The sequence below is a fragment of the Micromesistius poutassou genome, assembly GCF_964030765.1.
Source record: "Micromesistius poutassou genome assembly, chromosome: 7".
Classification (NCBI taxonomy): Eukaryota; Metazoa; Chordata; class Actinopteri; order Gadiformes; family Gadidae; genus Micromesistius; species Micromesistius poutassou.
Genome location: NC_140277.1, coordinates 10,631,413 through 10,652,811, shown reverse-complemented (window position 1 = coordinate 10,652,811; position 21,399 = coordinate 10,631,413). Strand labels below are relative to the sequence as shown.

The window sequence follows — 21,399 nt, the reverse complement described above, 5'->3', positions numbered from 1 at the left end:
AGCTCAACGACTTGCACAGTACAACAGCAGTAAGGAGGCCGTCCTCCCCTCTACTCACTGGTGGGGTCGGTGCCCGACGCGGCGCAGTTCCTGAGCAGGATGTCGATGAGCTTGAGGCCGATGGGCGTGGACTGCAGGCCGATCTTCACCAGCACCGCCTCGATGTTGGGCGAGTGCATGCCGCAGTAGGGCGACATGAGCAGCGCCGCGCACGTCTGCAGCAGGTTGGCCGTGGGCGCCGCCGCGCTTGCCATGGTGGCCTCGAGGTCGCCCACGTGGGTCAGGCAGTGGTGGAGGAGGCGGAGCCACCCGATACTAGGGGGAGGGAAGGGTGGATTTTTGTCCAATCAAGAAGGCACTGTGTAAGCTCCATGTCACACCACCGGATCACATTCAAACATCGTTTATAAAGTTTGACCATTAAGACAACTGCAGTAAAAAAGTGAGCCATTTCCCAGGCATGCACTGGCCTAACCCCGTGGCACTGCTCACCTTGTTTTGGAGACCTGATCCTCAGAGGGCAGGAAGGGGTTGTTGACGGTGGCTGAGGAGGTGTTCCCAAAGGCGGTGAGACCCAGCAGCTTGATCTGGGACAGACCCAGGGTGCTGGCGTCCCGGGGGCGGTGGAGCCGCAGGCACACGGCCGAGGCCACCTCGGCCTTCACCAGCTGGATCTTGATGTAGGTCAGCCCGCTGGTGATCACCGGCGTGGAGAGAGGCAGCATGTTGACCCCGTCTGCACTGATCTCCACGGAGACCGAGGAGGGACACGCTGGGGAGGAGGGAAGAGCAGAGGGTTCATTTCACTAGATGCCATCCGGGGTTCCACCTTAACCCTTTTGCCGCTGGTCCAAAATGCTAATCTTTATAGCCACTCACCCCAAGTTATAGTTAGCAGTGTTGGAACATAAAACAACTTATATCACAATACCACGGCACATGCTAATCTTTCCACCCGTCTTTGTCGCATAATTTCTTACATACACAGAGAGAGAGAGACACAGAGAAAACCAAGAGAACATGGTGGATATCATGTAGAGGTCATGGCGTTCCACAGTATCCCCCTTAGTGGCTGTCCATCGGAATAGAGAAAATGTGAGGAGTGCTAAGAGAAAGCAGACAAGCATGAAGAACCCATGCATCTCTCTGAATAATTAAAGCCCAGACTGTGGAACAACCAGGGACATTAAACTTTAATGAAGAGCGACAGCGGCAGGACGTGGGGAAGCCCTGAAGCCGGCAAGACCTGCTTCCTGTTCCTGCACATCGTAAAATATCCTGTGTCCTCGCCCTCTAGTAAAACACGCCACGGTTCGAGGGACTTTCTCTGAAGTTCACCCTGAAGAACCTTGCCCTCACACTGCATGGTGTTGTGCTGGGGCATGACAGCATGTAATATTCATTTAATATAGTCAACATGAATATACATAATATAAATATTAAAGTCTAACATGCAAGGAGCTGTAGTGACAGCTAGCGGGCGGATGTGGCCCTCCTATAGTGATAAATAAATAATTTTAGCACCACCGCAAACTTTGGTGCGGCTGGATGTGCGTGCGTGCAAGTACTCACTGGCGAGGGAGGCGAGGTGTGGCTGGATGTGCAGCTCCTTGAGGAGCACGGCGGCGGGGAGGTGGATGGTGAGGTCACACCAGGCCTCCTCCGGGAGGAAGATGTAGGACCAGGCCGCGGACCGTGCCCGGCGGTGGGGGGGCGTGGACTGGAGCAGGACCTCCGCCGGCTGGGCCGTGGGGCTGCTGGACGTGATGCTGCCTGGATGGGGGATGGCGTTGTTAGGAAGGCTTGTTTAAATAAAGCTTTGGGCTGGGTTGGAGAGGTGTCATTGGTCTGGTGATACTCGATAGGCCACGATAAGGCGTGAAACGCCCACAAAACAGAGAGAGAAACAGCTATCTGCTAAACACTTGTTATATAATGGATATAATAGATGTAAATGCATTTTCAATTGTCGGAACCTGACTACACAGAGGCGGTGAGTTGAACACAATATATGGTGGATTTACGGCAATGTCAACAATTTACCTGGGCTCTTAACAAACCGGCCAAAACCTTTCACATTTAATAACATAGTACTTCATTTTAGCGACATTAACAATATCCCTAAAGCCCACCATGCAACCACTTCTTTATCAATGTATAACCATGTGATTACCAAGGGGGGCGAAGTTGTGCAGGCCCTCAGCGTTGTCTGGTTCAGCGGTCATGACCCGGGCCTTCAGGCTGCCATCCGCCGCCTTCCCAGGCCCCGAGTCCAGGAACTTCATGATGGTGGAGACCATGCTGCGCGCCGTGTTGACGATGGCCCGCGTGCTGGTCACCATGTTGTTACAGATCAGCTGGACGCCACCTAGGGACAGAACAGAGGTTAAACCAGATACAAACACACATTGAGTCAACACTACTGAACACCCACAATCTACAAACTGACTGAACGTCTGAAGCTGTGACAAGGAGTGGCAGGGCGTGCCTGCCTGTGTGAAGACCTACCCATGTCGTGGAAGGCCTTCAGTGCTTCGCTGGTGTCCAATACTCTGAGGATGAACCAGAGGAGAGGCTCAGACAGCTGGCACGTGGACAGAGAACCCTGCAACAGAAACGCAAAACCAAGAAAGATAAAACATTGACTGTATAACAAGATGCTTTTGGTCTTTATTATTATCACATAGTATATGTCTTCTACCATCCCATACGATTTGGGAAAAGTATGATACTACAATCTGGGAAATGGTCAAGTATCAGCCAATATAAGGTAGACCTGCACCTAACACATGGCACATGGCACATCTTCCAATGTTTACTTTCTTTCAAGTTGTTTGTTAGGTTTTGACCGAGACACACCCAAGGACAATTTGCGGTCAACCCTGGGGGACGACATAGAAGTGTGAAGCTTGTTCCCAGCTCACCTGTCTCCCCATGTATCCACAGGCCATGTAGGTGAGTATGGGCTGCAGCATGACTTGCACGGAGGTGGCCCTCTTGCTGAGGGTGGTGAGGATGGTGAAGAGGCCATCGCCCACCGAGATGGCGTCAAGCCCCCCGTGGAAGTTCTCGTGCTTGGTGAGGTGCAGACCGCTGGCTCCTAGACAAAAAAAGCAGGGGGAAGGTTGTTCAGTTGGCATGTGGCTCCAAAAGGTGTGCATCATTGAATAGATAATGCTACAATTGTTTAAATGGGTAGAAATTAATCTAGAGCCATTTGCCTCCATCATATATATAGGCCATTAGGTTGATGCTATTTATACAAAGGGTCTTGCAATATCATGAGGGAATTGCTTGCATTGTTAGCAAGAAGTGTGATTCAACCCCATATCGCTCATGATGTGCTCCAGGTGGAGGGGGAGGGTGTGTACCTATGATCATGGCCATGGCGCTGCTGTTGCACTGGCCCAGCGCCGACAGGATCTGGCTCATGATCTGCTGGTTGGCCAGGACCAGGTCGGCCATGCCGGCGGCCGGGCCCTGGCTGGAGGCCACGCCCCCGGCGGCGGAGTTGCTCTCCATGCTGCCGCACACCTTCTCCTCGTCTGACACGCTGCTGTCAGCGGCCGCGCCCGCGCCGCCCGCCCCCAGCGTGCGCCCGCTGAACTCCCGGTCGCCCGACAGCGGCAGCTGCACCAGCACGTTGACCAGCTTCAGCAGGTCGAACATCAGCTGGTCTCGGGTGGTCTCGCCGCACACTGCCTTGGCGTCGCCCGGGCGGATGATGTTGGCGAAGAGTCCGCCGAAGCAGGCGCGCGCGCCGGAGGACGAGTCCGAGCCGCTGCGCGACACCACCTTGTCGGAGCAGGTGATGTAGTGGTGCACCAGGAAGGTGGAGGACTCGATGACGGAGGAGATGGTGCTGACCGACACCACCTCAAAGTTCTGCTCCAGGGTGAACTCCAGCAGCTTCACCTGGGCATCGAGCGGGCCCTGGCCGGACTGGAAGGGGCCCCTGTGGGGAGTGGAGGGGAAACGCAGCAAACGTGTTGGAAACACAGGTCTTAAAATGCTTTTTAGAACAAATTTTACATTCGAAACGAGAAATACTCAAAAACGTTTTAGAAACACAATTTAGTAATGAGTCATTAATAATCTTTCTAAGTCTTTCTAAAAAAAGTCTTTCTAAAAAGTTTCTTTTTACCCACCAAGAGGGTGTGATTATTAGTACCTTTAAGTACGATAGTTATTGATAACTTGCCTTTCTTTCATATTGTGTTCAGCTGTGCTCTTTTCTTAAGGGCTTTTTTAGGTATAACATTAAGTGTATGACTTTTTTGTGAGTCTCTTTTGTTTGTTTTTTGGAAAATGCAATGAAGATATGCAATATTAAAAATAAATCATTAAACCATTTGCTCAGTTGGAAAAAATCTAGATGTAGTTGTTAGCAACCTTCACATTAGTATTACCACTCCAGAACAAGCACCTGATTAACCTCAGGTCGACGATTTGCCACAGGTGAGAAGTGTGTGTTTCCAATGCATTCAAACCCTGCATAATAATCACCCTGTACACCACCACACTATAACACACGCCTCCGTACCTCTCGGTGGACAGGATGTGCATGAGCCTGAGCAGGAAGTCGCTGAACATCTGGGGGCAGGTGGGGGACAGGTGCACCTGCAGACGGCTGAGGAACTCCTGCATGGCCTGTGTGGCAGTGGGCCCCACCTGGGCGCTGTGCTGGCTGGTGCCGTGGGGGCTGCTGCCTGAGAAGAAACGCACCAGCACGTGCACCAGCGTGGGGTCCGACACCATCTGCTGGGCTGTGCCCTCTGGCCCGCCCATACCCCCGCTGGGTGCAGGAGCTAGAGAAACACACACACACACACACACCACGGTTTGGATCTGATTAGGTTCGCGTTTACACACACCTCTACATAATTTATTAGGTTGCGTTGTTTATTTTGTATTTAATAGGCTCTCATTAATACACAATTTATGTATATTATATTTTATATTGAGTAATATGACAATAATGATGATTATGTCAGAAACGTGTTAAAAAACAATAGATCACTACATCACTTTTATCTCTATATACAGCACACACACACACACACACACACACACACACACACACACACACACACACACACACACACACACACACACACACACACACACACACACACACACACACACACACACACACACACACGAGTCTCTGAGGTGTGGGGTGTCTGAGGGGATATAAAGCGGTACTGACTGCAGGCTGGCATGTTGGTCATCAGGGTGAGGGAGTGGAGCACCAAGCACCAGGTCCTCAGGGAGGTGTTAGGGTACCATGCCAGCACCGTCAGGAAGCTGCTGATAGAGGCTACACACACACACGGTCACACGTTATAGGCTTTGTTATCCAAAAATATGGTCTTGTTTGCATTAAGACAAGATGTGTTTCATTATGAGGGGGTTCATGAAAAACCAGGTTTCGTAACTGGGCTTGTGTTTGGCATTTAGGAAACCTGTTTGATATCGGGTGTCTGACCTTGGTTGAGGGGAATGGTGGGCACTCTGCTGGCGTTGAACATGAAGATGTCTGAGCCACTCTCCTCGCTGCCGCTAGAGCACGAATTCAGACTCAGGGTCAGCCACAGCTGCAGCAGAGACTCCAACTGCAGGATACACACACACATTTTAGAGTAGGTACACAGCCTGGTTAGAGTAGGTATGCACAGTGTTGTGTGTGTTTAGACTGAATTAACACCGAATTAACAAAAGATTGACATGTGATCTCAATATTTGCTTCATCTCAAAGATTCCCAACTTGGCTTTATGGACAAATAATAAATCACAGGACTGGAAAAACAACAACAAATCTGTACATCAGACATTTTGCTATTGGCTCTGGATTTAACTTTCAGTCCAGGATTCTCTGGATACTCTTCAGTAGTCTGTGTACTATGCAGATATCCCTGCATGTTTAAGGTTAACAGGCTACGGTAACGATGTGTTCACGGTGCTCTCCAGACCTGCACGTGATGGACCTGCAGCATTGAGAAAAGCTTGTTGAAGCAGGCACTCAGCATGGGGATGGAGGAGGCCTGGGTCAGAGGCCCCCCGGCCGGAGGAGAAGCCCCACCATGGAGCCCTCTGAGCAGGGAGTCGTCGGTCCCGTTGGGAGCCTGGGACACTGGGGACACCACACACACACACACACACGTCAAGATGGAACTTTATTAAAACCAAACAGGAAATCGGGAGCATGTTTCAGTCCCTAACGGTAGGCATTCTGGGAAATCCCGCATGCATTTGGAGTGTTTGTTGCTAAAAGTCGAGGCTGTGACTATACCACACCATACATACTCAAATAATAACAGCAAATAACAATGTTTGCAGAGGTTACAACTTGGTGATGTTACTGTTACTGTGGTGGCAGTGTATGCTAAACTTTTGTCGGCCCTGACCTGTGGGTGAGGTGGAGGTGAGGGCCTGCAGAATGGAGTCAGCCTGCAGCGTGGCCATCATCTTCAACATCAGCTCTGCCTGCTGCTCCAAGCCGACCTCCAGACGGGCGTCCAGAGCTGGGAAAGGGAGGAGGGAGCGATTTCGCGAAGGAGAACCAGTTAATTGATATGGTTTGCAGAACCCAGTCATAAAGGGACGCTTGGCAATGCAACAGTCAGCCTTAAGTCTATCAATTAAATATCCCATATATTTAATTATGCTCTATAAAGAGCCTTTTCAATACTTTATTGGTTTTGTTTCATCACTTGCATTGAATAATTAGAATGTATTATTATACACTTGACAATACATCTAAATCAAATGAATAGGCAATATCACTAAAGGGAAACGAAAGGCTTCTAGTTATGTACATCCGAAATGTTGAGGGGTTGATATTCATCCAAACGGCGCCTACCTTGGGAGACGGACACGGAGATGCTCTGTGAGCCGGGCTTCTCCACGGCAACGGGAGGTTTGGACACCGGGATGCCCACCCCCCCTATGTAGGGGTTGTACCCGTAAGTGCCGTAGTCAGCACCCCAGTAGTCATACCAGGTGCTGCTGATAGGCTGCAGGAGGATGGGGGGGAAAGACCAAGAAGAACAAGAAGGAGAAATGCGGTCATTGCCGTTCTCTGCAACGTGACCACGGGTACATGAGATGGTCATGCAGTAGTCCTGGGATACTTGACGTCATGATGGCTACTGCCGCGAGGCAACATTCACATGCAACGACTTGGGTGAAAGGGAGAGTTGAAGGAATAAAAAAAGGCTGTTTTTTCATTATCCATTTCAAAGGTTGTTCTGATTGCATCAGTGCATCCATGTTACCCGCTGAGGTACCTTAAGTTGTTCTGATTGCATCAGAGTTTCAATGTTACCCTCTGAGGTACAATAAGTTATTCTGATTGCATCATTGCTTCGATGTTACCCTCTAAGGGGTGATAAGTTGTTCTGATTGCATCAGTGATGTGATGTTACCCTCTGAGGAACGATTAGTTTTTTTCTGTGTGACTGCTAAGGGGGCATAATTTATTCATAAAACACAAGTAGGATTTTATTTTATTTGCAGAAGTAGCATGGCACAATTGATTTAGCACTTTTCACGTCAAACTCTTATTGAGGAATACTCATTCACATTAAAAAACACCTATACATCAATACTTAACTAGAGAACATCAAGAATGCATTCAATATAAAACAAAGGGAAAGTGCAGAGCAAGTTAATGAGACGTACGGTGTGTTTGGAGGACGTGCCACTTACCTTAAAAACTTTGGCGGCGAGTGGATCCTTTTCCAAATCAATATCTAAAGGATCAATATCAACATCCATCAGGTCTTGTAGCAAGTCAAAGTCTATGTCTTTATCTTTTTCCAATGAGGACAGAGGTGGAGCACCTTTTGGATAATGAAAACAGCTTTAATATTGCCGAGCAAGCACACTAGATACAAAAGAAACCAGCAAGATATAACTTACAGTGGCCTTTTCTTAGGGACGTTACTGGGCAATGTTAAGGCCAATCAAAATCATTGACTTATTCACCTATAGTGGCCATCTTGGATCTTAACGCTAGCTGGGGGGAGACCAGCTAGTATTTAGAACCAAGATGGTCACTATAGGTGAATTAGGCCCATGGGACACAGGAGGTGGAGACCACAAGATGGTTAGTTCTGTTAGACTGAGGAAAAACAAATCTCTCTGAAATGATAGGGTCAGAGTATCTGGCACTGAAAAGGTCCAAACAAATACATTTTATGTCATATATTTAGCTGTGTAACTGTAAAGCAATATACACAATGACATAAACGTTACACGAATACACATTTAAATTCGGAACAGACAATATTTGCACTCCCCCTCCAAAAAGGACGAAAAGTCAAAAAGCAGTTCTAGCCTCAAATCATCACTGGTAGACCTAAAGTGTCAAGAGAGAAATTCAATGTATGGCAAAAGAAGAGGCTGTGGACAAAGAGTCAGGCACTATGCAGCTATAAAGGATAAAGAAATGAACGGTTCAAACAAGATGACTTCATCATCTTCATCGACCACTAGAGGGAGGAGAGTACAGGAGATACATCTGTATGGTGCTTCAGTGGGTGTGTGTATGTGGTTGTGTCCATTGCGTGTGTGTGAGTGCATCTGCCCGTGCACGTGTAAGAGTCAGTATCCATTACGTGTGTGTGTGTGTGTGTGTGTGTGTGTGTGTGTGTGTGTGTGTGTGTGTGTGTGTGTGTGTGTGTGTGTGTGTGTGTGTGTGTGTACGTGTGTACGTGTGTACGTGTGTGTGGGGCCGGGCCTACCAACGCACTTTGGAAAAGGGAGGAGGAGGAGTTCCCGGCTGTACCTGCGATGATATCAGGGACCAGGGAGTCATCCATGCCCTCCCCCAGGGAGAGGGGCGCAGCCGGGGGCAGAGAGTCCTCCAGGTCCCCCGACCCGGAGGACGAGACCCCCGACGCCGCAGCCTCCTCGCCCGAGTTCACCTCATCCATCACGTCCAGAGAGCCTGGAGACAGTAGCTCTCCTGCAGAGACACACAGATAAAGAGTTAGGCATGTTAAGTGTTCTTCTTTCGTGACATTTACTTAACCTGGGAAAGACCTCATTGAGTTTAAACATCTCTTTTTCAAGAGTTTAAGACCTAGAATCCATAGCCAATTGAAACGTTAAAATGTTAATGAGTCACAAAAGGGTTACATTTTAATTCAGGTGCAGATGTCCATTTTGTTGAAGTATTTATTAAAACAATAAAAAAGAAAAAGAAAACACGACAGTTAGGTGGAGTGTGCTGCCATCTAAAGGCCAACATGCTGACTGCTGTAGACTACATAAAAAATATATTGTTCCATTCTGCAAATTATCAACTTCAAAATAACCAGTTAATACATTTAAATACATGTAAATGTAATGCAGGAAGAGCTGAAAGCTTCCCCCCTCACCTGCTCTCTAATAACGTGCATCGGAATGTACTTCAAGTCTTTCTAGATAAACGCCTCAACTGTCTTCAATAGATCCTCCTACCATGTTTGGACATGTAAGAATGACTTTGAGAAGCTGTCTCCAGAAATAACTGGCTCTAGCTGACGTAGCTTCTCCACCCACCTGCCAGGATGTCCTGCAGCATGCAGGTGAGGGAGTACTGGGCCCAGGCCCCGCCCCACGAGATGTCACCCCGGTTGAAGTCTGTCCCGACCAGAAGCAGCAGCAGGCGCTCCAGCTGCTGCTCGGACACCACCTCACACAGGCGGATGGTGGGCCGCGTGGCGTTGGCTATCCGGGCCAGCACCTGCAGGAAACGTGCGAGCAGACGGGAGGGTTAGGTCAGGTTGATGGATGTGCAGCGATTAGTTAGCTCAGGAGTTAGCAACAAGATGGACTTCAGTGATGTTGAATGCAGATTCAGGAGAGTGGAATTACATAGTTTGAAATAGTGAAGTTCAGGTTAAGACCATTTATTGGGTGGGAGATTCCTTTTCCCCAATGAAAACAGAACAGATATGTCAACAGAAATTGAGTAATTTGATCATTTTCATGAAACTTGCAGCCCTTCAATTTTATATCCAGATCTTTCAGCTGCAATGCTAATTCCCAGATATATTTGGTAAAAACACCATACAAAGTACTATTACTTATAATTGATAAATTACCAATACTTCATCATTGTAAACACATTTCAGTATTATCCATTAATTCAATGCCATTAATTGACACCTTAATTGTACTATGTTCAGGAATCCCCCTCGGGGTGGGCCAGCTAGATGTCGTGGGGGGGTGGGGGGCTACCTTGCAGACGAAGAGCAGCAGGTCTGCGTGGCAGGTGAAGTCCATGGAGAGCAGGAAGAGGGCCAGCTTCTGCACCACGCAGATGCAGCGCTCGTGGGCCAGGGTGAAGGGCAGAGGCTCCACCTCCGGAGCCTCCTTAGCCGCTGCGGCCTCCGTGTCCAGGGAGGAGCGGGGCCACTCCGCCGTGCGCCGGAGACGGATCAGGTCCTTAAAGTGCTTTTGGGAGAGAGAGCGGTGGAGGTCAGGGCAGGGGTCAGAGATTCCAACCTGTTCTGTACCGGATACCGATGTGTAAATAGGAGCACGATGGGTCTTTACACGTTGTACCCCCATGATGGCTTGCCCCACTTTTATGACCAACTGGGGGATAACCACAGGTTGAAAAAAGGACTCCCATAGATCAGAATTTTTCCTGTGTTCGACCTTAATGTTGTTAAAATGCTGTTCCGGCCTTTGTAGAGCACTTCTAACTACATTGTGTTTGGAGGGTGCTGTATAAATAAACGTGTCTAATTCGGAGCACGGCTGTACGGACAGTGTGTGCGTTGACGCAGTGGCTCACCTTGGATGTTGCTTGCTTGAGCTTGGCCTGCTCCACCAGCAGCTTGTAGGAGGAGCCCTTGTTGCTCTGCACCTTCTCCTTCTCAATCTGCTCCACCAGAGCTTTCTGTTTGGCTTTCAATAGGTTTAGCTGCTACAATGAAAAGGTCAGGATAAATACATGCAAGAGATGCGCCACATCTTGCTTCGCTAGACCACGCCCCCAAAATAAATTAATGGATTATATTTGTATTTGCATTGTATTTCAAAATCTACTTAGTAGGGATATCCCATGCGGGAGTCTCCATCCAAACACATGATGGTATAGATAAGTCTACCAGATGGTATAGTCCACTGGGTAGGTTGTCCATCAGGGTGGACACTCACACTTGTGATGTCCCTATAGGTGACACCACAACATGCCACCTGATGGCAGAAGAGGGGCTCTTTAAAGGGCTTGGGAGTGGACTGAGGCATCACCTGCTTGTGGTGCACCAGCTGCTTGCGGATCTTGCGGGAGTAGAGGCGGTCCAGGCTGCTGTTGCCTTTGGAGGACCGGCCGGAGTTCTGGGACTGGAGGCTGTTGTTGATGAAGCTCCACTGGTTTCCTGGATTCAACCAGGGACAGGAAAGGCAGAGCCACAGATCAGAACCAGCCTTTGTTATTATACATGGGGATTGTTCAACACAAGGCACAGGTGACGGAACATTAAGTTGATAAATTATTAGTATATAGGTTTTGTATGGCTTTTCACAAAAAAAAAAGTTTTTATAGAAAGACCTGGGAACCCAAAAATATTTAGAAATGTAGCTTTGAAAAAAGTCACCCCCCTTTGAACATAGACCACTGATCGCAAACGGCCCGAATGGTTTTGTTGTGGTGAATGAGGCCCAGTGTCTGTGTTGCGGTCAGTCCATGTACCCGTGTACGAGCGCTCCCTATCCTTGCCGTTGAGGTGCTTCTTGGAGCCCGCCGCCTCGTCCTCCACACTGGCGACGTAGTCCAGGAGTCTGGACACCAGCATCACCACCCAGCTGATCATAGGCACGTCCAGCACGCCTGCACACACACACACAACCACACCAGAGGGTTAGGACCACTAATACTACTAGCGCTAGCCGGAGCGAGAGAGCCAGGGTTTCATTGGTCCAATAGGAAGGCTGTATTTGGGTCAGCAGCCTTCAGCATTTCAAAGGGGGTCATCCTACAGGTCGCCTGCGGACATTAGGGATCAAACCCTGAACCTTTTGTCTGGGAGTTGAACAGCGCAAGCCATTGTTTCTCAACGTTTGAGAACGACTGCCGTGACCACGAGACCAGCCTGCTCCACATCTTCTTTTCTTTCATGGGGTATAAAGGATTGATGGATTGAGTTCGTAACCCTAAGTTGAGGGGTAAGGTCTGCTTTCATTTTGTCAAGAGGTGACGTGTGTCCCAGGTAGCGGTGCTCACCCTCGGTGCGTCTCTGGGCGGCGGCCAGGGGCTGCTGCAGTGGGGACAGCAGGGAGTCCAGCAGGTTGAGGAGACCCTCCAACACCCCGCTGTTACTCAGGGACCGCTGGCCGATACAAGACAGTAGCATGAACACCCTGGAGGAGGCAGAGAGGCACCATGGATCAGTTCAAAGTAAAAAGCAACCTATTTAAACAAAAAAATAAACTATATGCCATTTTTCTAACTAAGCACATTCTGCGTAAAAGGCAGAGATAAAAAAAACTATCAAACTTTGTGACATAAAAGTTGACATGCTTAAATGTTATCTCAAAGCAAAGTAAAATCAATCAAAAGGCAATCAATATTTAAAGTATATTTAAACAGAAAATCAGGCATTGTGTTCAGTGTGTCTTATGTACTCCCAGATGTCCCTACACTTCTGGAACTAAACACAACTTCTCACACTGCCATCACACCAGCCTCCCCTCCCTCGCTCCTTCACACAACACCCACACTACCTTCTTCCTCACACCGGGTCCTCCGTCGCTCACACCCTGCCCCCCACTCCCTCCTGTCCTCACCTGTCCTGAGGGAAGACGAGCAGCTGTTCAGAGTTGTAGAGCTCCTGCAGCACGTTGGAGAGAAACTGGCCCCACCAGCGCTCGCCCCCACACAGCTGCACCAGCAGCAGGCCGGCATGGAGGCGGATCTTGGGGGTGCCGCTGATACACAGGTGTTTGAAGAGCTCCTCACACGCCTTGTCGTGGAAGGTGCTCTGCAGCACCGCAGGCACCGCGTGTCCTGGGGGGGTGGGGAGGGTAGGGGAGAGAGGGGGGGGTATAACAAGGTTAATCCACCATGGAAAACTGTCAATATATATGCAATATACTATCTTTATATAAATACAAAAAATAACCAACATTTCTTGTTTGAAACATTGCATGATAGAACAAAAAAAAAATTGAGTATAAAGCTCCTCTTTGAAATGGACTTGTTGAACCCGTCAGCTCACCATTGTTGGAGTGCAGCAGGCTGAGCAGTGTGTCCAGCAGGTACCGTATGATGGTCCTGAGCTGCTCCGTGGAGGAGCCCTGGACCAGCTCGTGGGCGTCGTGACGGCCGCCACCGCCGGCCCCGGGCGGGACCCTGCGGCCGGCACCCAGCGACACTCGCAGCCTCTGGACGGCGTGGTGCGCCAGGTTGAGCTGCAGCTGCAGCTGGATGCAGTCCTGGTAGGCCAGGAAGACCCGCTGGTCCTCCTCCACCGCCTTGTCGGGCTTGCGCAGGAAGTACTGCGCGTTGTTGGCGCTGTTGAGCGGCGGCAGGTCAATGTTCTGCAGCAGCGTCTCCAGCCGGTGGCACGCCAGGTTGTACCTGCACAGGGGAGAGCACAGCGTGAGGCGGCCTGTCTAGGAGCTGCTGGTGAATCCAATAGGAGTGAACTGACGGTACGCCACACACAAACGTTAGATAAGCTTGTGCTGTGTTTATCCCAGGTGGGGATGTTTAAATCTCAACAGGGTTCTCTTTCCGGACATTGGTTTTATTGAAAGATCATAAACAGTACTTTAAAGTTTTATTTACTCTAATTTCTGTTCTATTTTGTTTTGTAAATTCATCTTTTCAAATCCCAATATATTTTTTAAAGTTCAATACAATAAATTGTGGTAGTGGGAAGCCCCTCACCTGCACTGGATGTCCTCCTGCAGGGCCACCATCATGGCCAGGTGCTGGTCCACGTCAGGCTGGCCCGCCGCCTCGCTCTCCCCCCTCAGGGGGTCATGGAGCAGCTTCAGCTCCGTCTCCCAGGGCAGGATGTAGGTGTGGCCATAGTAGAAGCCCAATGGGATCTTGGCACGGGCGTTGGTGCTGCCGTAGCGGCCAATCACAGTGATCTGGGGCAGAGGGTGAAAAGACGGTTAAGGTATGAATGGGCGTTTAGGAGGTAAAATATTATGTTTATTTCTTTGAGGTGAATAGAATGAACAGAATAAGAAAAAAATGTGGAAATGATTTGCTATTGAATTTGGAAGATATCCAAAACACCTCCGTAAAATGTGGGTAGATAATACCAGTCCATTTAATCACGGAGCATGTGGGGGGAAGGCATATTGGGCATGAATGACTCCAGGTAGAAGGTGGACAACGGGAATCAAACCTAGAACCTCTCAACTGCGAACTGGGAATCAAACACCCTTACCACTACACTATCCTGATCCAAATTCAAACGGACTCCAGAGCATTTCAAATTTGTATCACATCCAACACCGACCCGGGTTAGCGCCGGGTCGGGTGTATCCGTCACACACACCTTCATGAACCTGCAGACGGGGGGTGGCAGCAGGTCATGCAGGATCAGGGAGTGGGTGCTGATGTCGGTAGCGACCACCAGGCGACGCCCGTCCACCTCCTCGCCCAGGGTCCAGATGTCGATGGACAGGGAGGCCAGGTCGGCGCAGGTGGGGATCAGGGCGTCGGTGAGCAGCACAGGGCGCCCAAAGTCCAGCGTCACAAACCGACGCGCTCCTGGTGAGAATGGAGGGGGGCGAGAGATGATGGAGGTGTGGGTGAGTGAAGAGAACACGGGACATACGTTAAATTAACCTATAATGGTCAATTGAGCAAGAGATGAAAAATTGCCTGTTTAATCTCAATGTTGTGTTATATATATATATATATATATATATATTCTTTGTTGTGGAATTATGGTGTTCTATTTTTATTAACACATACTTGGAAAAACATTTCTATACAATAACGATACGATTGTTTTGCCATAGTTGCAGTTCATTCTTTAAGCATAGTATTCTTACACAATTATGTATGCCAAATTAAGCCAGCTTAAACTGCAGTGTGCAGCACTATTCTATAAAAGCATTCCAAAAAGTCAAAGGTTAGAGTGATGCAAGCTTACCAGAGTGCATGCGCTCTATGATGATAGACTGGTGGGGAGGGGGCTGCAGGAAGTGGGAAGCCTGGGAGATAGCCAGTGCTAGACCACTGCCCATAGAGCTCTGCAACAACAACAGGGATTTTTACACATTTATACTGTACAAATATTTCATCAAAAATACCAAGTTGACTCTACTATCAAAAGCCATGAATAAATGTTTGTGCTATTATTTGGTGCCTATTGGCTCACTAATAGGCTATCCTAGTCAAGCTACAAACTGTACTGACAGCACTTACCAGCCGGCTAACCAGCTAGTTCAGTCGTGCTACTCACCGGCTTGCTTTTCTGGCTGCTCTTGTTGTGTGCCACCAGATTGACGGGTCCCGGTTCCATCATGGAGCCGGGGAACAGGTGCGCTAGCTCGGCACTGAAGGCCGCCGACACCGCCTCGTTGGGCGGGGTGAGGGGCGGGGTCATGAAGAGGGGCGTGGTCTTGGGCGTGGGCGGGATGACGTCTGAGGGGTGGATGAAGAAGCCCGGGGCTGAGACCGGGTTGGAAGGCACTGAGTTGTGGATGGGCCCCACTCCGGAAGCAGCCGCCGCTGCAGACGTGGTCTGGTGCAGCTTCGCCTCCAACTTAGCCTTCTGCGGGCAACACGCACCGAGAGTTAACTACAAGCTAGGGGTTAGTAGACTTCATCTTGGCATACCAAGAGTTAACCAATTACTAGCTAGTTAGAAGTTAGTAACATCCAACTCGGCCTTCTGCGGGCAACGCGCACTGTGAGTTAACTGACAGCTAGCAGTTTGTGTAGCAAAGAATTACTTTGTCTTAGGGCTGCTCGATTATGGAAAAAATCATAATCACGATTATTTTGGTCAATATTGAAATCTTGATTATTCAAACGATTATTTCTGAGTTTGAAAACATGATGCATTTATTCATAATTTCTCTCCAAAAAAAAACACTTTGTAAATGAGAACTTTGAAATTTCCCCTTAAAAATATACACAGAATGGTCAAATAGAAAATAAAGTCCCGATATGAATCCAGCTGTTCTGCAATTTCTATTAATTTATTTTATTTATTTATTTATTATTTTTTTAATCGTTTCAACTCAATTATATTAGTTTGGTGATCGTTTCACTCTGAAATCGAAAAATTTGATTAATCGCCCAGCCCTACTTTGTCTGGTGCAAATTATTTGCAGATTAAACACTAAGCCCACAAACAGAGTACGTTCAATATCCAACATGGAAAAACATACGCTAGTTCAAAGAATTGTAAAGCAGATTCATCGCAATAATTTAATAAAAAAAATAATAATTACATTTAAAATAAATCATAAAATAAGACAACTCTTAATTAATCCCAGGTGGTAAAAAAATGTAAATGCTTAGTGAAAGAGTGAAAAAAAATTATTAAGGTCCAAAACCCCAAATTATTCGATCACAGCATCCGCCCTTCAAATGTCAAATGTCCCCTTGAGCTCCTATCTTATCAAATGGTATCAGATAGAACGTTGCGCTGCCCGTTGGGCGCCTGACCTGCTGCTGCAGCTTGAGCAGCTGCTGCTGCTTCTCCTGCAGCACCTGGAGCTGCTGCTCAGCAGACACCATGGCGTGGGAGAGAGACTGCAGCGCCACCTGGGCCGCAGAGCTCAGCGCCGTGGACGCCTCGCCCACCGAGCCCGTGGACAGACCACCCACCGCGGGGGTCACGCCGAACGTACTCACTGAGGACAGAGGGCCGAAGGGAGGGAGGGGAAAGGAATGATCAATAACGAGCACGGAAGTAAGGAGTATGTATAGCTCGCAAAGCACATTAGATCACAACTGATTGATTGAGGGTTTGATTGGTTCAGGTGAAAGGTTAGAGGTTTAATATGTCATTTCTGACACAGGGGTCTTTCAATGCAAACAATAACAAAATTAATGGTTTGAGAACGTGGGGAAGTAGTGATGGAACATGGGAGTTGTTGTCTTCCCCACCATTGTTAGTGAAAATCTGACTCATGTTTGTGTAACACTGTACACAAACTGTGTACAGTTTGTGTTCGATGTTACACAAACATTTGCAGGAAATGCCAACTATGTACTGAAGACAAAAGCCTTATGCACACATCTCAAGAGATTTGAAGGTGTGGAGCTGACCTGTGAACATGCTGGCGTCGTCTCGCTCCACTCGCGTCCCGTCGCTGGTGGAGATGCAGCTGAAGTGGAGCGGCTCCACTTCCAGCAGCCCCGTCAGGGCCGTGAAGCTGCCCTCTGCTGCCGCTCCGCCACTCACCTTACCATTACCTGCAAAACACAATAACACAGATGAACAAAACCACACACACTGTAGCACCACAGCACGCTGTACAACACACATTAACTGTGCGTTCAAAGACAAAGGAACCACAAACATCTAAAGATGGTTTTAGGGTTTTAGAGTATTAGCGACGTTCCACTCCCAGCCCAGAAATGACTTTGATGTCCATGCTTCAATGCAAAGTTGCAATGTAACTTGCAATGCAAAGATGCGTATTGGGCGAAATTTGTCGCAGCAAAAACCTGCTGTAAGATTTGATTGGCGGGGCGACAGTTTTCCCAGTCATGGGCGAGCGCGTTCATGTGGATTTGCAGTGCGAATGCGCTGCAACTTTTGAAATATTTTCAGAAGTTGAAATATTTGAACTTCTCCGCGGCATTCGCGTGAGACAGCCAATCAGCGTTCACTCCCTGTGGGTAACGTGGGTGAAGTAACGTAAAACAGCCAATCACCGTTCAACCGGATGGGCCAACCGTTCCCTGCACTCCGCAGTGAACCGCAGATTGGAGGAGACAGTGATTGTAGCCGTTTACGACTCCCGGAGCTCTATATATGATACTATATATATAATATATAAATATCTATATAATATATACAATATATATAATATCACAGCACAAAGCGGTGTGCGCCTCCGGATTATATTATTAACCCATAAACTACGGGCATTCTGACGTCTCTCCCTCTTCCACAACAGGTACAGACACGCAATGGTGGTTATCTCGGCCATGGTTGATGAGAATGAATTGGCAAAAACACTTCGCGACAAAATTCGCCCGCGACACATTTCAATGTGCGGTGTGAAGACAGTTATGCACAGCGACAGATTTAGATTTGTTGCACGGCAACATTCACCTGTTTGCGCGAACAGCATACAACACACATTAACACAACACACATTAACACAACCACACGCCATACAACACACATTAACACAACAGACATGAACACAACACACACAGTAGCACCACAGCACGCTGTACAACACGCATTAACACAACACACATTAACACGACCACACGCCATACAACACACATTAACACAACCACACAACACACATTAACACAACAGACATGAACACAACAACACACACATTAACACCACAGCACGCTGTACAACACACATTAACACAACCACATATTAACACAACACACATTAACACAGACATGAGCACAACAACACACACACAGTAGCACCACATCACACTGTACAACACAACACAAATGCCATACAACACACATTAACACAACACACATTAACACCACAGTACACCATATAACACAACCACATACACTATCCATGTCAGCCGATCAGTGGGATGTGCTCTAGTACAAGGCACATGCCTTTTCTATTGTATTTTCTATTCTATTCTATTTTCTATTAACTGGCTGCCAGTGCCATCACATTGAAATGGGCGGTGTGTCATAACCACATGATGAACACAACCACACATCCCAGCTCGTCTCATCCTACCTGAGAGGATATCTGAGAGGTCGATCTCGTCCGACTGCACCCCGGTGCTGCTGTTGAAGGCATTCTTACAGGACGACCCGCTGACCTCCAGGTCAAAGAGCACGGGGTCAAAGGGCGAGCTGTACAGACCATATCTGTGAGGGGGGTTGAAACAAGACGTTCATTAACACCGACAGCAGAGACAAAGGAACCACAAACATCTAAAGATGGTTTTAGGGTTTTAGAGTATTAGCGACGTTCCACTCCCAGCCCAGAAATGACTTTGATGTCCATGCTTATAGCCGTAGGCATCATTTAAGCACATCGAACCCCTACCTGCTCCTTAATGACATCTATCTGAATTCAGTTAGTCACTCTAGAGGAGTCAGCTGACTAGATAGGGAGACACCTAGACTATATCTAGGCATCTAAAGACCACAGGTTTGTGCGACCAAACACAACTCAACCTCATTGGAGGTCTAACCAGAGATAGTGCCTACCTGGTCTGCAGCAGCGCCTCTAGAGGCGTGAGGCGGTCCTGCAGCTGGCGGGACACAGCGGTGAGCAGGGAGGCGCAGGCCGTGCTGCAGCTGGCCAGGTCCTCCTCCTTCACGTAGTTCAGCAGCACAAAGTACCAGAACACAGAGCCTGGGGGCAGATTTGATTGATCAGTATAGTAGTTTATATTCTACTTCCTTTCTACTTCTTTTTTTTTAATCTTGTGTTGACTTTATTTTATTTATTTTTAGATTTTAATTATCATATCTTCAAAGTTTGAGTCATAAACTGCTTTGGCAATGTGAATATTTATTAACAAAAAAACTCTTTTGAATTGACAGAAAGAGGAATTAAGAGAGACCGAGAGACAGAGACAGAGAGAAGAGGTGCAGGCAATGTTAACCTACATACCGTGCTCTCCGAATGTGCTGTGCTTGAATGAGTATAATGCAGTATAAATAAAAGGGATGTAGTTCAGTAAAGCCTAGGGACTCACCGCCGGTCGCGGCTGCAGGGAGTAGCGGCATGTTGTCCAGAAGAGCCTTGAGAAGGTCTGTGCCAAACCCCTGTTGACTGGGGTTCCCTTTGCCGTTACTGAAGCACGAGTTGGAGATAACAACATGTTAGGTCCTTGCAAAGCTGCACAAGTTTAAGATACCAAGAAGAAACAGGGGTGGGCAATAAGTCTATACAGTGGTATATTTTCTTTGAGTAGTATGGTGATAACGATACCATAACATTGTGAATACCAGTTTAGTTGTTAGTTGTTGATTAAACATGGTCATAACATGCTTTGATTCTGAGTGGCTGGCACACAATGCTAAACTATGAAATATAAAACTAGAAGAAATGCTCTTGATATAATCAACCTATGACCTAATTTACGTACCTAATACACAGTGCAAGAAAGCGGGCACATTTGTGCGCTATACTGCGGCCGGCCTCGAAGAAGCAGACCCTCACGATCTCCGTCAGTCGTTTCCTCGTCTTGGCCAGCAAGCCCTCCTTTCCTTCCCTCAGGCTGCAGGATCACAAGAGGTTACATGTTAGAAGTTGTTGCATGAGTTCATGAAGATAAACTATTTGAGCTTAGAAACGCTCTCGTGACTAGTAGAAAAGGCTTTAGGGTTCCAAGTGACCTATGGAAGAGGCTTTAAGACTCCAAGAGACTTTGAGATAAGGTTGAAAGGTTCCAAGTAACCTATGGAGCAGCTTAAAGGTTCCAAGTATCCTGTGAAACCATGTTGAAGGGTCAAAGCAGCTTGTGGAAACATCTTGAAGGTAAGTAACCTGTGGATTGGGCTTACAGGCTCTGAAAGAACATTTAAGTTTCACAGTTCCAAGTGTCCTGTTAAAGTGGCTTAAAGGCTTAAGGACCCCCGTGCCCCCTCTCCAAGCAGATTAGCATATAGGTTTTCATCTCTCCATGTGGCTTGTTCTATGGGACGCAGGGTACGATGACCCATTAGTATCACCTGGTCTCTAGGGGGTGGGGGGTAGGGGTGGTGGACTCACCTGCAGGACCCGTTGGAGTAGACCCCCGCCAGCCAGCACAGGATGTCCAGAATGAGGCTCTGTCCGTGCTCAGTGCCGGGCCCCTCCTCGGCCCTCTTACACAGGGCGCTCAGCAGCTTCTCGTGGAAGTCCAAGAACTGCAGCATGGCACAGCGCTGGACTCTAGGGAGTGCAAAAGACATTATACAAGACAAGTAAAAAAGAAGTATACAAAGACATGGTTGGATTGCTTTCTACCAAAGACAACAAAACTTCAAGGGGCATCCTCGATTTCTTCAGGCCAGACCCATAGTTGAATCCAAAACAATCCTATTTTTATATATGCGGATCAGTGACACCTAATGTTTGGTGACTTTTGCGTGGTTTGAACGCTTGAAAATAATCAATGGGCCCAGGTACTTCCACAGATATCCGTTGGCGAGGTACAGTGCAGGTTCAGTTTTCACTCTCATGTCATCTGCATTCAATTTCAAATTGCAATGTCGCACAGAAATTGTACCATTATCAACTTTTGATAGTTAAA

At 47.9% G+C, this 21,399-nt stretch overlaps 1 protein-coding gene across 1 annotated transcript in view; it reads right to left on the bottom strand.

The window, feature by feature from the left end:
- birc6 (baculoviral IAP repeat containing 6) overlaps window positions 1-21,399 on the bottom strand; it is a 94,876-nt gene that overhangs the window by 55,185 nt on the left and 18,292 nt on the right. Inside the window, exons 18-51 of the mRNA XM_084470198.1 lie at window positions 20,877-21,038; window positions 20,251-20,382; window positions 19,858-19,955; window positions 19,364-19,511; window positions 18,885-19,018; window positions 17,252-17,398; window positions 16,646-16,833; window positions 15,432-15,743; window positions 15,120-15,219; window positions 14,517-14,731; window positions 13,892-14,100; window positions 13,218-13,579; window positions 12,787-13,006; window positions 12,224-12,360; window positions 11,693-11,830; window positions 11,251-11,378; window positions 10,793-10,924; window positions 10,231-10,446; window positions 9,550-9,733; window positions 8,792-8,971; window positions 7,711-7,844; window positions 6,863-7,016; window positions 6,408-6,524; window positions 5,973-6,133; window positions 5,489-5,615; window positions 5,210-5,320; window positions 4,544-4,808; window positions 3,372-3,955; window positions 2,925-3,100; window positions 2,509-2,605; window positions 2,174-2,368; window positions 1,573-1,773; window positions 493-772; window positions 59-315 (exon numbers count right to left, since the gene is read on the bottom strand). Coding sequence (XP_084326324.1) covers window positions 59-315; window positions 493-772; window positions 1,573-1,773; window positions 2,174-2,368; window positions 2,509-2,605; window positions 2,925-3,100; window positions 3,372-3,955; window positions 4,544-4,808; window positions 5,210-5,320; window positions 5,489-5,615; window positions 5,973-6,133; window positions 6,408-6,524; window positions 6,863-7,016; window positions 7,711-7,844; window positions 8,792-8,971; window positions 9,550-9,733; window positions 10,231-10,446; window positions 10,793-10,924; window positions 11,251-11,378; window positions 11,693-11,830; window positions 12,224-12,360; window positions 12,787-13,006; window positions 13,218-13,579; window positions 13,892-14,100; window positions 14,517-14,731; window positions 15,120-15,219; window positions 15,432-15,743; window positions 16,646-16,833; window positions 17,252-17,398; window positions 18,885-19,018; window positions 19,364-19,511; window positions 19,858-19,955; window positions 20,251-20,382; window positions 20,877-21,038 — 6,401 coding nt within the window. The remainder of the gene's footprint in view (window positions 1-58; window positions 316-492; window positions 773-1,572; window positions 1,774-2,173; window positions 2,369-2,508; window positions 2,606-2,924; window positions 3,101-3,371; window positions 3,956-4,543; window positions 4,809-5,209; window positions 5,321-5,488; window positions 5,616-5,972; window positions 6,134-6,407; window positions 6,525-6,862; window positions 7,017-7,710; window positions 7,845-8,791; window positions 8,972-9,549; window positions 9,734-10,230; window positions 10,447-10,792; window positions 10,925-11,250; window positions 11,379-11,692; window positions 11,831-12,223; window positions 12,361-12,786; window positions 13,007-13,217; window positions 13,580-13,891; window positions 14,101-14,516; window positions 14,732-15,119; window positions 15,220-15,431; window positions 15,744-16,645; window positions 16,834-17,251; window positions 17,399-18,884; window positions 19,019-19,363; window positions 19,512-19,857; window positions 19,956-20,250; window positions 20,383-20,876; window positions 21,039-21,399) is intronic.